At 42.9% G+C, this 16,376-nt stretch overlaps 1 protein-coding gene across 1 annotated transcript in view; it reads right to left on the bottom strand.

Moving 5' to 3' along the window:
- Positions 1-16,376, bottom strand: part of Ku80 (X-ray repair cross-complementing protein 5 Ku80) — a 239,485-nt gene that overhangs the window by 165,806 nt on the left and 57,303 nt on the right. The window contains exons 5-6 of the mRNA XM_080283853.1: positions 7,658-7,780; positions 6,253-6,439 (exon numbers count right to left, since the gene is read on the bottom strand). Coding sequence (XP_080139979.1) covers positions 6,253-6,439; positions 7,658-7,780 — 310 coding nt within the window. The remainder of the gene's footprint in view (positions 1-6,252; positions 6,440-7,657; positions 7,781-16,376) is intronic.

The following is a 16,376-nucleotide window of genomic DNA, read 5'->3' as shown; positions in this document are numbered from 1 at the left end:
TATATATATATATACATACAGTAATCACTCTAATATCCGGACGCCCAATATCCGAACATCCCCACTATCCGAACATAAGAATGTTTCATACTGTACTTTTTTCCATACTATACTTACCTCATTTCACTCTTTAATGTCCTTTATTGATGTGAATAGGGTGTTAGGAGCTATGCATGTGCAGTAGGAAGGTGTTTTTCTGAGTTAGGCTAGGTTAGGGTCCATAAGTACTAGTCTAGGAGCCAGTCACCAGAATGTTTATTATTGTATGAACCTACTTCTAAACCCTCATTTTATGTTTCTTTTGCATTTATTTCAGTCATTTATGTGCCTTATTGGTGTGATTTGGGTCTTAAATAGGTGCTATGCATGTCCAGAGGGAGTTGTATAGGTGTTTCTCTTGAGTTAGGGTCCATAAGTACAAGTCCATAAGCTGGGGCCCAATATCCGGACAGAACCAATATCCGGACCTACCTATGGCTCTATTACGTCGGATATTGGAGTGATTACTGTATATCGTTTTGTTTCGTTTTCGTTTTTAAAGGCTCCAACATGCTTGCATGTGTCGGCCTTGGTCACCTAATGGCGGCTCTCCACGCTGCACGATCCATTGCAGCCTCCCTGTTCAGTCCCTTAACCCTAAGGTCACACTTAATGGCCTCGTCCCATGTCTTTCTCGGTCTACCCCTCGTAACCCCACCCCCAATATTAACACTTCTCACCTTCCTCACCCAATTATCATCCCCCATCCTCTCCACATGTCCAAACCACCTCAATCTACCTCTCCTCATCACAACACCAATTCACTCCAGTCCCATGCTACCTCTCAACTCTTCCATTGTAAACCCAGCCCCTCCAGGCCTTGGACGCAGGGACACACTGCACATCCACCTAATCATTGTCATTTCTCTACGTCTGAGCCGGCGAATGTCTTCCTCCTTCACTGCCCAGATCTCACTGCCATACAGCATTACACTCCTAACACATGCTGCATACAAAGACCCCTTAGCACGTAGGGAGAGCCCTCCCAATGTCAGGAGAGGCAAGAGCTCCCTGAACTTCTTCCAACCACTTCTCACCCTAGCCACAGAGCTAGCTCCAGCCCCACCTCCAGCACACAACATGTCTCCCAAATAACAAAACTCTTCCACATACTCAAGAGATTCACCAGCAAGTTCAATCCTTTCACGTCTGACGATCTCCACCTGCTCACCCCGGCACACAGTACACATAAAATCAGCATTATCTCGCAGTCGACCTATGATACCACTACATCTCTTATGCACCCATTTATCACACACACCGCACAAGATGGAATTACTTCCCATGCCCTTGTGGCAAACTGCACATGGCCACTCTCCCTCGTCTTTGACAGTACCGCCACCAACCCTAGATATCATCACTTTTGTTTTATCTGCATTTACCCTTAAACCCTTTTGCCCCATACCATCTCTCCACTTCCTAAACCTTTCCTCCACCTCCCTTTCATTCTCTGCAATCAACACCAAATCATCAGCATACAACAACTCCCACGGGAGTCCGTTTCTAAAGTCACGTGAAAGGGCTTCAAGTACCATGATAAACAACATGGGACTCAAGACTGACCCCTGATGCACACCAACATTCACGGAAAACTCATCACTCAAATCTCCATTCACTCTCACCTGGGTGTGAGCACCCACATACATGGCCATAACCACCCTAACCAGCCACTCCTCCAAGCCAAGCTTTCTCATTGCCCACTTCACCATCTCTCTAGGGACTGTGTCAAAGGCCTTTTCCAAATCAACAAAAACAAAATAAAGATCCCTTCTCCTACCAATATATTTTTCCTGAAGCTGTCGAACAATGAATATGGCATCAGTGGTCCCCCTGCCTGGCATAAACCCAAAGTGCATCTCATCAATATTCACTCTTTCTCTAATCATACCTTCTATAACTCTCTCCATTACCTTCATTATCTGATCTGAAAGCTTTATACCTCTATAATTTCCTCTTTCCAGGGCATCACCCTTCCCTTTATACACATTTACAATTACACTCTTCAGCCAATCATCTGGGACAACACACTCATAAATAATCCTATTTATCAGGTCAGTGACTAAACTCACCCCTATATCGCCTGAGGCCTTCAACATTTCGGCAGTCAACCCAGACACACCTGCTGCCTTCCCCACCCTCATCCTGCCTATTGCCTCACTCACAGTAGCAGTATCAATCAAAGGCCAAGGGCAAGACACTGGATCTGCTGGCTCCAAACCTTCCCTGTCCCAGTCAAACTCCTCATTCAACAACCGGTTATAATGCTCTCTCCATGCATCTTTAATATCCTCACTGTTCACCACTACCCTTCCTTCATCATTCTTCACACACTGCTCACCTGTAATATCTCGATTATCCCTCTTCACCTGACCCTCCACCCTAAATATATTTTTCCTTTCCCCATGATTTAGGTTATCAAGTAATTGTCTCTGTGACTCAGACTTTGCCCTGTATACCTCTCTCCTAGCCCTATGCTTGGCAGCCAAATATTCCTCTTTGCTACCACCCTTCTTCCATTCCCGGAAAAGCCTTCTTTTCTACTTAATTGCAGCTTCTACACCCTCATCCCACCACCAAGTTACTTTATGTCTTGGTGGTCCTCTTGTCCAGCCGCATGTTACATCAGTAACTCTCAAGAAATTGTTCTTGAGGGCTCTGTACTGTTCATTAACGCCTCTGTCTACAGCTCCCTGTTCAGCCACCACTCTCCTCAACTCGCTATAGAAGGCATCTCCTTACTACTTGGTTTTTCAGCTTCCATATTTTCCTCCTAGGTACATAAGTCCTCTTTTTCATCACTTGTTCTTTAAGCACCATATCACAAATCAATAGTTTGTGCTGCTGCACACACTCCTCACTTCCTATAACTTTAACATCCCTCACTAACCTCCTATCGGCCCTCCTAACCAGAAAATAATCTATCTGACTGCTATTTCCCCCAGACTCATACGTAATTAACCTACTGTCTCTTTTCCTAAATTTTGTGTTGCACACAATCACGTCCGTTGCCTCCCCAAACTCGAGTATCCTTTCCCCTTCTGCATTCCTTAGACCATATGCACATCCCCCATGCACTCCTTCATAACCTTGAGCTGCTTCACCTACATGACCATATAAGTCCCCTCCCAAAATCACTATCTCATCATCCCGCATACAACCCACTACACGTATTAAATCATCCCAAAATCTATCTTTCTCTGATTCATCCAATCCTGTCTGTGGAGCATATGCCGATATAATCACAGCTATCTTTCTTCCCAACAAAATTTTCACTACCAATATCCCATCGCTTATTCTCAAAACATTCATAACATATTCCACCCATTTCTCCGCAACCATCACACCAACACCTCCATAACCGTCTGTCCCCCCCTGCCAAAACAACTTATAGCAACAGTCCTTCCCAACAATCTTTCTGGCTGATCCACCCCTGTACCGGACTTCCTGCAAACACGCCACGTCCACCCACCTCCTACTGAATGCCTCAACGACTTCCCCTGCTCTTCCCCTCAAACTTCCCACATTCCATGAACCCACCCTCATCCCCATGGGTGATTTACTGTCCTCAGGCTTGCTTTGAAACCTTTTTTGTTTTGTTATCTTCAGTATTAATAAATGGGGACAGACACAGCACAGGTTCCACTCCTCGCACAATCCCAGGTCCAGGCAATGGATCTGGGACCCCTAGCCCACCAGCTTACCAGTGGCTGTGGTAGTGGCCTCAGGGCACCCTGCCAGGACAGCTGCAGGGACACCCTCCAAGCGCGTCTTGGCACTGCAACTATCCCGCCATTAGACACCCACTGATAGGGCAGCCTCCTGGGGCGCTACTCCCAGGTTCGGGTCCCTCTCTATTGGGCGGAAGCGGCAGCCTGGGAACCGCAATGCCCTGTACCCTCTAGCACAGGCCCGAGCCACATCTCGCCCTGGACCCATGATCTATGCCAGCGGAACCCCTGCCACGCCTCCCCCCAGAAGTCCGCCACTAGGTAGCGGGGGCAAAGTTTTCTGGCCGCATGCCCTTGCTGGCGCCAACCCCTGTAACGTAGTGGGATACGTTGTGTGAAATGTAAAGTGCATGTGGTGTAGTGCATAGATAGTTAGAGGAAATGTTTGGGAGAGTATGCTGGTCTACTCTCCATGTTACTGTCACACTGAAAAGGTCAGCAAAGGGGGATGGTTAGATAGCTAGTGAAACAGGAGCTCCAGCTCTCCCTATCACCAGCATTCCCATTCCCCTCGGGAGTATATACCGTACATATATATATATATATATATATATATATAGCGCTCGTCAGAAGTATCGAGCGCCTATGGCAGGGCGCACAATACTTATGGCCAAAAAAGAATCAACCGTTTTTGGTAGTAAAAACTAAGCCAGATGTTTGCGGCGCTAGCATGATGTCACAGTAGCCTGAGGCCTTCCTACGCGCTGGTTGGTTCCCACCTCAGTTGCCTACAGGCTGCATGAGAGAGAGGAACTCCGCCGCGTCTCCCTCTCTTCTTGCGCCATTTTTTACCGAGTGTCCTGCAGTGTTTTGGCTTTCGCCACTTTGTTATGGCACCTAACCGTGAACTAACGAGTGAAATCATATCACAGATCATTGCTCTAAAGGAGGCAGGGCACCAACCGAAGGAAATTAGTGAATTGGTTGGCGTGACTTGATCGACAGCACGTAGATGGGATTATTTCGTATAATATCTACCCTCTGTACTCCACATACATTCCTCAGTAGTCCTATCTCCACTGCTCTTACTCTTGACTTTTCATTTTCATGCCACACCATAGTCTCACATCCACATGTTAAAGTTGGCACTAACACTCTTTCATGTAAGCCTCGTGCAGCTGCAACACTCAAGCCTCTGTTTCTTATCAAGGCCTTCATTGCACCAGCTACATTTCTTCCTTGTGTCACTCTTCTCTCAACTTCTTTTGCACATTTTCTTCTCTTTTCTACCACTGTACCTAGGTATTTGAACTCTCTCACCAATTCCAGTCTCACTCCATTCACTGTAACATCGCACTGGGAGTCACCTTCTCTCTCAATAACCATCACTTTACTCTTTTCTACATTTACTCTCAAGGCACGACGCTTACAGACATCAGCAAAACTCTGCACTAGCCTACCGAGTTTTTGTTCGGTACTTGCAAGCAGTACTGCATCATCAGCATACAACAAATTTTAGATATTCCATCCATCACCATTCATTACCAACGCCATCCCTCTCTCCATTACTCGTGTTTTTACTTCTCTCATCACTCCATCCATAGTATACACTGAACAACCATGGGGACATCACACAACCTTATCACACGCCCACATTGATCGTGAATCATTCACTTAGATGCCCATTAACCCTTAAACATGTACAGGTATATATATAAATATCCACCTATACAAATATGTATATATATATATATATATATATATATACACACACACACACACACAAATACCTTGATGTAAGTTACTCCAGCTTAACGTTAGGGGTAGAAATACCACCATACTCCGCCTAACGATGGCCAAACCCCAGCTTAATGATGGATTTTGAATAATTTTTTACCAATTTTGATGATATTTTAGACTAAAATTGTGTGTTTAGGTTGATTTATAAACAGTTTTAGACTTGGATTAGTGTGTTTTAGCCACTGGTGTGGTGAACATTGTCATTTTGGGGTACAGTTGACTAAGCTTGATTTTTCCTGACATATATTAAACGATTTTCATATTTTATTTTATGGTTTTACTGAGTTATTTACGGATGTTAAACTTAGGTTAGCTTCTTTGACTGCTGTTAGGCCATTTAGATTGGCTTTAAACTTGTTTTTGGGCTTATCTGGGTGGGTTTTGGACTCGGTTGTGGGGGAAACCCAAGGGAGAAAAACACATCCCATGACGTGTTAAATCTACCCCAATATACAATACCCCACCTAACAATGGGTTTTTACCTAACCAACTGTGCCATTAAACTGGGGTATACCTGTATATGGTAAGTGGTTTTATTACCACAGGTGAATTCAGGCAATTCTTATTATTTTTATTTTTTTCTTAACACATCCTGAGCCTGCTTTTCAAGTCTTAGAAAGGATGGTTTTGATTTTATTTCCACTAACTACAGCATAATCAATAACAGATATGGAAAATGCATCGACCACAAAACATACAAGCAAAAAAGCATCAACCACTGAACGTAGCTTCCGAACTACCGTACCTCATGAATAATCCTAGTGGCCAGTGCTTCTCCTGCTAGTTGTACTGGGGATTTGGGCTTTCCATTCCAGTTCTGGGGTGACTTTTTCAAAACCATCTCATTCACCCCATTAGAGGGACCAGGTCTGTCAAAGTGTTCTCCATTTTTTGTAGGAGAGTCATCATCTTCATCTAGGACATCTGGGCCTCTGTAGAATTACACTGGGTAAGGATGACTGAATCTGAATGCTTACTATTTTCATGGCAGCCAAACCATATGTTAAAAACTTCATGCAGACAGGGTGACAAAATGGATATGCAGTATGTGAGTGAGGTTGAAGAAGGGAGGAGGAACATAAGACTGAGAAGGTGGATGGATAAGGTAAAATTAATGAGTATGTAAGACAATGTCATATGGAGCCTGATAAGGCTTGGACCTACACAGGACTGAGCTGGCTGGATGATGTATATATGGAAAAATCCATCCATTCATCCATCATCCAATCATATGTTGCCCCATGAGGAGCATAGGACCCCAGAGCTAGGCAAGTTAGATCTGACATTTAAGATGAGGGTGACCAGCCTCACTCATCCCTGAGTGGCATCAAGTGAGCAATAAAAGCTCAACCACCCCTTGAAGATAAGCCTACACAGGCTCAATCTGATTGGAGTGCCTTAATTACCCACTAAACCACCATGCACCATAATTTGGTTATATGGTTACCACCCAGCGTAGCATATAGTTTCCTGGTGTACAAGAAATCATTTGCCTTGTCACTCAGTGTAGAGTCACTTATAGGCAGAAAGAAGAGGACATAGTGAAGGAAAAAAAGACAGAAAAGGGAATGTAAAGTCAACCATAGGCAGAGGGACGAGGAAAGAATGAAGGAAAGAAAGACAGAAGATGGAAGGAAGAGAGGAAAGGACAGACACCCAAAGCAGCACTACTTCGAGTAAGTGGATGAAAAGGGAGTGTAAAGTCAACCATAGGCTGAAGAGGAAAGAATGAAGGAAAGAAAGACAGAAGAGGAAGGAAGGAAGAGAGGTAAGGGCAGACACCCAAAGCAGCACTACATCGAGTGAGTGGATGGTGAGTGCCCACACCTACATTTTATATATAACTGATTGACTATGTAGTGGAGAGTTGCATTTGTGATGTGGAGCCAGGTTTCTAGGGAGTTGCAATATGTGTGAATGAATATCTGGCACATTTTACTGGGGATGCTGTTGACAGTTCTCTTACTTTTGCTCTTTCTTTGTTTCTCAATGCCAGTTCACCCCATTCTTGGGGGGAGGGGGGAGTTAGGATCATGATGTAAATGATGACTAAAAATGGGCAATTACAAAACTCAAACTGGTTATCATACTTCAGCTTTCCAATGCAGCATAAAACAAGCAGAAAAACAAATACTGTATGTGACACTCACAGGACAATCAGCTCAACTCCGTGATTCTTGAGACCAGAGATGATAGCTGTGGTATGGTCATCACTAAACTCTCCACTGAAATCTGTAAACAGGACGATTTTCTTCCTACTAAAACGTGCATCACTGGAAGAGAAAAACAACTATAAGTATGAATATATGTATCGTACTTTGCAGCCTACCAACCTACCATACAAACCACTATCTCACCAGGCAAGAAACTACCAACAGAAAAAGAACTATATACAGTACAATCCCAGTTAACCAGGCGGCTTGGGGAATTCACCTTCCCGGTTACAGATTTTTCCCGTAGTTCTGATATTCAAATCTATACAAAGGCGATCATTATCACAGCAGTAAATACAATTCAGGTACTCACCACTCACATCAGGGGGCACACTAAGAGATTCCACCTGAAAAATTGCCTCGTAAATACACACCATGGTCATAATGCACGTGCATGCAATGCCTTGCAGTACCGGTACTGCAAAATGCACAAGTCCATTTTGTTATCTACCGAATAATTTCTTGTATGTACTGTACTCATGTGGAAAACTAAAGAAATAAAATCCTGAATATTTATTGGTAAATTATCACGACACCTGTGCCCCCACATCAGCTTTGTTTACGATCCCGGCCCCAACTGACCGCCACCATTCCGCCACTGTTTTGCACCATTCTGTTAACTACCGAAGTATTCGTTGTATGTACTGTACTCATAAAAGTGGAAAAATCAAGAAATAAAATCTTGAACATTTATTGGTGAACTGATGTTAAGACTGCACTGTAGAATTATCACACCTGTGCCCCCACACAAGCTTTGTTTACGGTCCCGGCCCCGACTGACCTCCATCATTCCACCCTTCATCTGCCGCCAATCAGCTGTTTTGCACAAAATAAAATACATGATGTACTTATGAAGTGCAAGCATATATATATTTTTTTCTTCCAACAAAGTAAACCTTCATTCCTATTAACATTTTTTTTTTTTTTCATCTCTGCCAGCACACATGCGTTCTAAGATGAATTTATGTGGTGCAAGTTAGAGTCGGTCTGTTAGGAAGAAAAACACCGGCGTTTGCTGATTTGCTCTCTCCCGAAATGTCTGGCTTACAAATTTCACGTCTGTCTTTGAAACGATTTAACCATCCAACACTGAAATCACATTCGACTTCTGTATTCATTTTATTGTGAAACTCTCTTGCTTTTTCTTCGATAAGAGGACCAGAAATAGGTGCTCCCCTAGATCTTTCTAAGCAAAACCACTTGAACGATGAAGAGTATGCCTTTTTTCAATGGACTTACTTGTCTCGCTTTTCATGAAAAATTCATTGAGCTTGGATGCTTGGGTCTTTATATAAATCGCTGGATTTCCTACATTATATTCGGTCATCAGTGTTTTATAATGTTTGCCTTTTTCAAGTCTATTGCATATGTCCAGCTTCTGTTTCAAGGTAGGCACGACACGCTTACGTTTAGTTTGCTCTTTAGGCATTTTGGAATGTTGAAATTACTGTCCATCAGAGCAACACAACAGCAAGAGAGCTTGTTTACTGTCTGGTGGTAAAAAGCAGACTGGTGATTTGTGGAAATTGTGGAGGGTGTGGAGGATGACTGAATTCAAGTAGGGGAAAGAGGGAGGAGGAGGGCTGGTTAAGAGGATTTACTAGGGATTTACATTAGCCAGAAATGCCTTCACCTCGCTTAGTCCGACTTCACCCAGCCTCGCGTGACACGATAAAACGGCGGTTTGGCGGTCCATTCAAAATGGCGCACAGTTATAACTTACTGACGTTTTTACCAGCACTTGAATTTTCTCGTTTTTCTGAGTGTTCCGTTTGTCTGGATACCGGATAGCAGGGATTGTACTGTACAACATATCAAGTCCTTGTCATATGTTGCCAATTTTTCTTTTAATAAAGTCTACAGCAAATTGCAAAAAGATGCTTATTAAACTTCAACTGCTACTAACAGAACTGATTTACCAATTTCATATTACAATACCAGATGTATGAAAATGTGAAATTCTGGAATACATCCCCATCAGTTGTATGAAAATGTGATACTTTAAAATACATTCCTGGTCTTTGGTTCCTTCTTCCTAGCATAAAAAAAAAAAGTGCGTGTGTGTGTGTACATACATACATACATACATATATATATATATATATATATATATATATACAGGGTGTAATGCGACGTATGACAAAAACTTACACCAAAGATCTATCATGCAATTTTGAATATATTTTGTTCTATAACATAAACTCTCAGCGGCCCCAGTTCAGTACCCAGCATTCGGCTGTTTAATTGTAAAGTTTCGTGGCTGGCATGTGCCATTGGGTGAGAGCTTCGCAGGGCAACGGGAGATGAGTATTATTAGCTTATACTGTACTGTACATAAAAATCCCATATCCTATCAGTACAAACACGTTTTAAGAAGAAACTTTACGTAGTTTATTGATTCTTTAACACCATCATGCATTCCTACAAGTCTTTTGCACAAATCGACTGTAAATTAAGGATTAAATTCAAATTTTATGGCTTGTGAGGGAGTAGAGAGGGAGGAGAGGGGCTGGTGTGTTGTTGCCAGTTATGTAATCTTTAGTTTATAGGATATTGCAACCAGCATTATCATAACACCCACAGCTCATTCAATGGAAAAACATTATTGTAAAGGGAGATTAGCCTCACTTAAGAGAGGAAGAATATTATTTATAACAATTTTTCTGCTGCAAGTAAACGTGGAGCGATTGGGTATCTCCAGATGTATTCCTCTCTGCAGCACTGGCATTACCATCGCAGAATCTGTAAAAATAGACGATATCTGCATATTATTCATTGCTGTACGTACGTGGCATGCTGTTTCATGAACAAGTGAAGCTGAACCCAGTGAACAGCTGAACGAAGAACAATTTTTGAAGTGTGTGCCTTGCCTGAAAATTTTCTTGTTCAAATGACAGTGGATGCAGGGTTGCCAAGTCCTTATAATCAGTCTCGCCAGTTTAGTCCTGAAAACTTGCTAGAATGTCACTAGATAGTAAACACTGCAAAACATCACTAGAAAATACTATTAAATCTCTAGAATATCACCTAAAAATGGCAAAAATATCCAGAAGGTAGCTAGATATGTTGCCAGATGTTAAATAGTGCCACTAGGTAGAAGCAAAAAATAGGTCTAGCTGCACAGTTGTTCCATTGGCAATCCTGTGTCACTGTTCTCACATCAACATCATATGAAAGTAATGGTGCCACGTTTACTTGCAGCAAAAAAATTGTAATGGATAATAATATTACTCCTGACTTAAAGGGAAGCTAGTCACTCATTACAATAATGTTTTTCCATTGAATGAGCTGTGGGTGTTATGATAATGCTGGTAGCAATATCCTACAAACTAAAGATTACATAACTAGCAACAACACACCAGCCCCTCGCCTCCCTCCCTGCTTCCTCGTAATTCATAAAATTTGAATTTAATCCTTAATTTACAGTTGATTTGCGCAAAAGACTTGCAGGAATGCATGACGATGTTAAAGAATCAATAGACTATGTAAAGTTTCTTCTTAAAACTCGTTTGTACTGATAGGATATGGGATTTTTATGTACAGTACAGTATACGCTAATAATACTCGTCTCCCATCGTCCTGCGACGATCTCACCCTGTGGCACATGCCAGCCGCGAAACTTCACAATTAAACAGCCGAATGCTGGGTACTGAACTGGGGTCGCAGAGAGTATACGTTATAGAACAAAATATACTCAAAACTGCATGACACGATCATTGGTGTTAGTTTTTTTGTCATAAATCATGTTTCATTCATTCATTGCCAGACGCCATGTATCCCAAACGGGGGGGCCAAGGGCTTAGAGTTAATTGTTTTACAGGGAGGGGCACTAATCCTCCACCAACCCCACTTGACACGTAGGGATGCCAACAGCATCTGGTGTTCCCAGGCGGTCACCCATCCAAGTACTAACCAGACCCAACGTTGCTTATCATGTTACACCCTATATATATATATATATATATATATATATATATATATATAGATATACACAGAAGTGGTAGGTGGGGGCACTAACCACCCACTCAACTGATGTAGTACTGTTTTGGGTGTCTGCCCTTTCCTCTCTTCCATCCTCCCTCTTCTTTCTTTCTTTCCTTCACTCTTATCTCTTTCTTCTGCCTATGGGTAACCCAGTACATGGCAGACTTTGCACTGAAGACCAAACGCAACGTGCAGAGGAAGATTATGTACCCACCCAGGTTTGCAGAAGTCGACCGCTCCACGCTGATTTGGAATCGTCAACAGCGTGCTGCTGGTGTGCTGGTGCGTTGTACGGAGCTGAAGGCTGCTGCTGAGAAGTTTGCAAGGTTACACGACATCCCAGACTTCAAGGCACCCGAAGGTTGGCTCTTCGCTTTCAAGTTACGACACGGACTTACCAACCGTAAGGCCCATGGTGAAGCTTTGGATGCCAACGAGGAGGGAGTAAAAGAGTTTCGGCAGAAGGCTTGATCAACAAGGAGGGCCTCACTCTCGGTCAAGTTTACAATGCTGAAGAAACTGGTCTAGTCTATCGTTCGCTGCCAACGAACACCCTAGAAGAGGAGACAGAGAAGCATGTACCTGGACGCAAGCTCTCCAAGCAACGGATATCTGCTTTGTGTTGTGCCAATGCTAATGGCATGCACCGGCTCACGCCCATTATTATTGGCCGCGCAAAGCAGCCTCGGTACCTTCGTGGGTTAATGGATGTCCTTCCTGTCGTTTGGTACCACTCTGTGAAGGCTTGGTTCACAGCCAAGATCTTAAAAGAGTGGTTTCACCAACACTTCGTCAAGGAGGTCATCCATTATCAGACGAAGAAACTGGGAATACCACGCAACCAGGTAAAGGCTCGTCTTCTTCTGGTCAATGAATCTGCGCATCCATCCGACAAGGAGTTGGTGGCTGAGAATGGCTGCATTAGGTGTTTGTTTTTGCTGCCTAATACTGCTGCTTTCATCCAACCAATGGACCAAAGAGTGATCATGGCTACGAAGAGGCTGTACCAATGGAAGTTCCTGGATGAGGTGATGGTTGTTCTTGAGGACGAGGACTAGTGCAGGGAGAGACGGGACATGCGAGGCCAGGGGACTGTGGAAAACCTTCACTGTTACAACCTCGTCAGCCATCTACAATTTGGCCAGTGCATGGAGGGAAGTCCCTGTCAAGACTCTGGAAAGTGGTTGGTCTTGTCTGCTTCTTGGAGCCGATGTGGTGCACGACTTTCTAGGTTTTGACGTGGATGACTTCCACACGCATCTTCGTGCGGCTGGCAATGAGGTGGATATGGACAAAGTGCATGAGGTTGGATGACGACGAGGGCGATCCTGGGTATCAGATCATGTCTGATATCAAGATCGCATCTTCAGTTGCAGGTACAAGAACCCAGCTGGAAGATTCCGACAATGACAGCAAGGATGATGTGGACTCCTCTCAGTATGCCACTACTCCAGCCATCCCCAAGCTGAGCGCACTCCGGGAGCACATTGAGTTTGTTCCAGACTACCTTGAACACCTGGACTGCGACAGGGAGATGGGGCCCCTGGGACTTGTGGAGGAAGTGCGCTCTTTTAGGAAGCACATCATCAATCACCAGAATCACCGTTCCTTATGTCAATCAGTCATCGACACTTTCTTCAGGTCCGTGACCCCCGTTGTGTCCAGCCCTGGCTCCACACCACTGCCTCTCCAAGACATGCCTTCCACCTCCAAGCCACAGCCCAGCACATCGGCCACAGTGGAGTTGCCACTGGACGTGAGTTTGCAGCTATCTTTAGAGTCATTTGCAGTGGGCAGTCCATCACCACGTCCAAGTGACACGCCCCTTGGCCACCTGCACTCTGACTCTGACAGTGAATAAACAGCAAAAAACTCGCCACAAGACCACATGAGATTTTACAGTGTTGTCCAGTGTTACGAACAGAATGTGCAGTATCAAGAAATTAGAATTCAGAGTGCAAAGGATTAAGTGCAGAGTGCAACAATTGAGTGTTTCAAGTGCAGCACAAGTAAGAAAATAATGTGTAATGTTAAGCAATTAGAATTCAGAGTGCAAAGGATTAAGTGCAGAGTGCAACAATGGCGAGTTTCAAGTGCAGCGCAAGTAAGAACAGAATGTGCAGTGTTACAAAATTAGACCTCAGAGTGCAAACGAGTAAGTGCACCTTCACCACTGTCAGAGCCTGAGAGGAGGTGGGTTAATCTTCGCGACGGTCACAGAGGTGTCGTAAGTACCTTGTACACTGCTAAATATTTTCCATACTCACTTCTAATTTCTCATTCTCTGGTTCCTTTTCACTTATTTCGTGGTTTCTGTCCCTCATTTGTGTGAACAGGGTCTTGACCAAGTCCCAGACATGCCTTTGGCCCTATTACAACGGGTCTTGGAGGGATTACTGTGTATGTATATGGTATATATATATATATATATATATATATATATATATATATATATATATACTGTATATATCCATCTATCCATCATCCAAACCTACATTACCCCATGAGGAGCGTAGGAGCCCAGGGTTAAGCAGTTGGTCCCAACATTTAAGATGAGACTGACCAGCCCCACTCATCCCTGAGTGGCATTATATGGGCAATCAACCCCAACCACTCCTTGGATATAAACCTTCACCGGCTCAATCCAATTGGAGCACAATAATTACCCACTAAACCACCAAGCGCTGAAATTTGGTTATAAGGTTACCACCCAGCATTGTAAATGGTTTCCTGGTGTACAGGAAACCATTTGGCTTGTCACTCAGTGTAGAGTCACCCACAGGCAGAAGGAAGAGGAAAGAATGAAAGAAAGAAAGACAGAAGAGGGAGTGTAAAGTCACCCATAGGCAGAAGGACAAGGAAAGAATGAAGGAAAAACAGAAAAAGATGGCAGGAAAGAAGGATGGAGAAGAGTATATATAGAAAAAAAAAAAACTATATATATATATATAAATAAATATATATATATATATATATATATATATATATATATATATATATATATATATACCGGGTGTAACGCGACGTATGACAAAAACTTGCACTAATGATCTATCATGCAATTCTAAGTATATTTTGTTCTATAACATATACTCTCTCTGACCCCAATTCAGTACCCAGCACTTGGGTGTTTGTGTGAAAGTTTAGTGGCTCCATAGGTGCCATTGGGTAAGAGCTTCGCAGGGCGACGGGAGCCGAGTATTATTAGCTTATACTGTACTGTACATAAAAATCCCATATCCTATCAGTACAAACGAGTTTTCAGAAGAAACTCGACGAAGTCTATTGATTCTTTAACATCGTCATGCATTCCTGCAATTTTTTTGCACAAATCGACTGTAAATTAAGGATTACATTCAAATTTTATGGGCTTGAGAGAGAGTAGGTATGGAGGAGAGGGGCTGGTGTGTTGTTGCCAGTTATGGAATGTTTAGTTTATAGGATGTTGCTACGAGCATTATCGTAGCACCCACAGCTCATTCAATGGAAAAACGTTATTGTAAAGGGAGATTAGCCTCACTTTAAGTTATGAAGAATATTATATATAACAATTTTTCCGCTGGAAGCAAACGTGGAGCGATTGGGTATCTCCACCTGTATTCCTCTCTCCAACACTGGCATTACCATCGCAGAATCCGTAAAAATAGACGATATCTGCATATTCTTCATTGCTGTACGTACGTGGCATGCAGTTTCATGAACAAGTGAAGCTGAACCCAGTGAACAGCTGAACTCGGAGAATAGTATCTAAAGTGTGTGCCTCGCCTGCAAATTTTCCCGTTCAAATGACAGTGGACGCAGGGTTGTCAAGTCCTTATAATCGATCTCGCTAGTTTAGTCCTGAAAACTTGCTAGAATGTCGCTAGATAGTAAACACTGCAAAACATCACTAGAAAATACGATTGAATCTCTAGAGTATCATCTAAAAATGGCAAAAATATCCAGAACGTAGCTAGATATCATGTTCCCAGATGTTAAATAGCACCACTAGGTAGAAGCAAAAAATAGATCTAGCTGCATAGTCGTTACATTGGCAATCCTGTGTCACTGTTCTCACATCAACATCATATGAAAGTAATGGTGCCACGTTTACTTGCAGAAAAAAAATTGTAATGAATAATAATATTACTCCAGACTTAAAGGAATGCTAGTCACTCATTACAGTAATGCTTTTCCATTGAATGAGCTGTGGGTGTTATGATAATGCTTGTAGCAACATCCTATAAACTAAACATTACATAACTGGCAACAACACACCAGCCCCTCTCCTCTCTCCTTACTCTCCCTGAAGCCATAAAATCTGAATTTAATCCTTAATTTACAGTCGATTTGTGCAAAAGAATTGCAGGAATGCATGACGATGTTAAAGAATCAATAGTCTTCGTAAGGTTTCTTCTCAAAACTCGTTTGCACTGATAGGATATGGGATTTTTATGTACAGTACAGTATAAGCTAATAATACTCGTCTCCCGTCGCCCTGCGAAGCTCTCACCCAATGGCACCTATGCAGCCACTAAACTTTCAAACTTAAACAGCCAAGTGCTGGGTACTGAACTGGAGTCAGAGAGAGTGTATGTTATAGAACAAAATATACTCAGAATTGCATGATAGATCATTGGTGCAAGTTTTTGTCATACGTTGCATTACACCCTGTATATATATATATATATAT

This window comes from Coenobita brevimanus, chromosome 98 (genome assembly GCF_032717465.1).
Source record: "Coenobita brevimanus isolate Jiangsu-jjx chromosome 98, ASM3271746v2, whole genome shotgun sequence".
Classification (NCBI taxonomy): Eukaryota; Metazoa; Arthropoda; class Malacostraca; order Decapoda; family Coenobitidae; genus Coenobita; species Coenobita brevimanus.
Note: the sequence above shows the minus strand (reverse complement) of the source record. Positions and strands in the feature narration are given on the sequence as shown.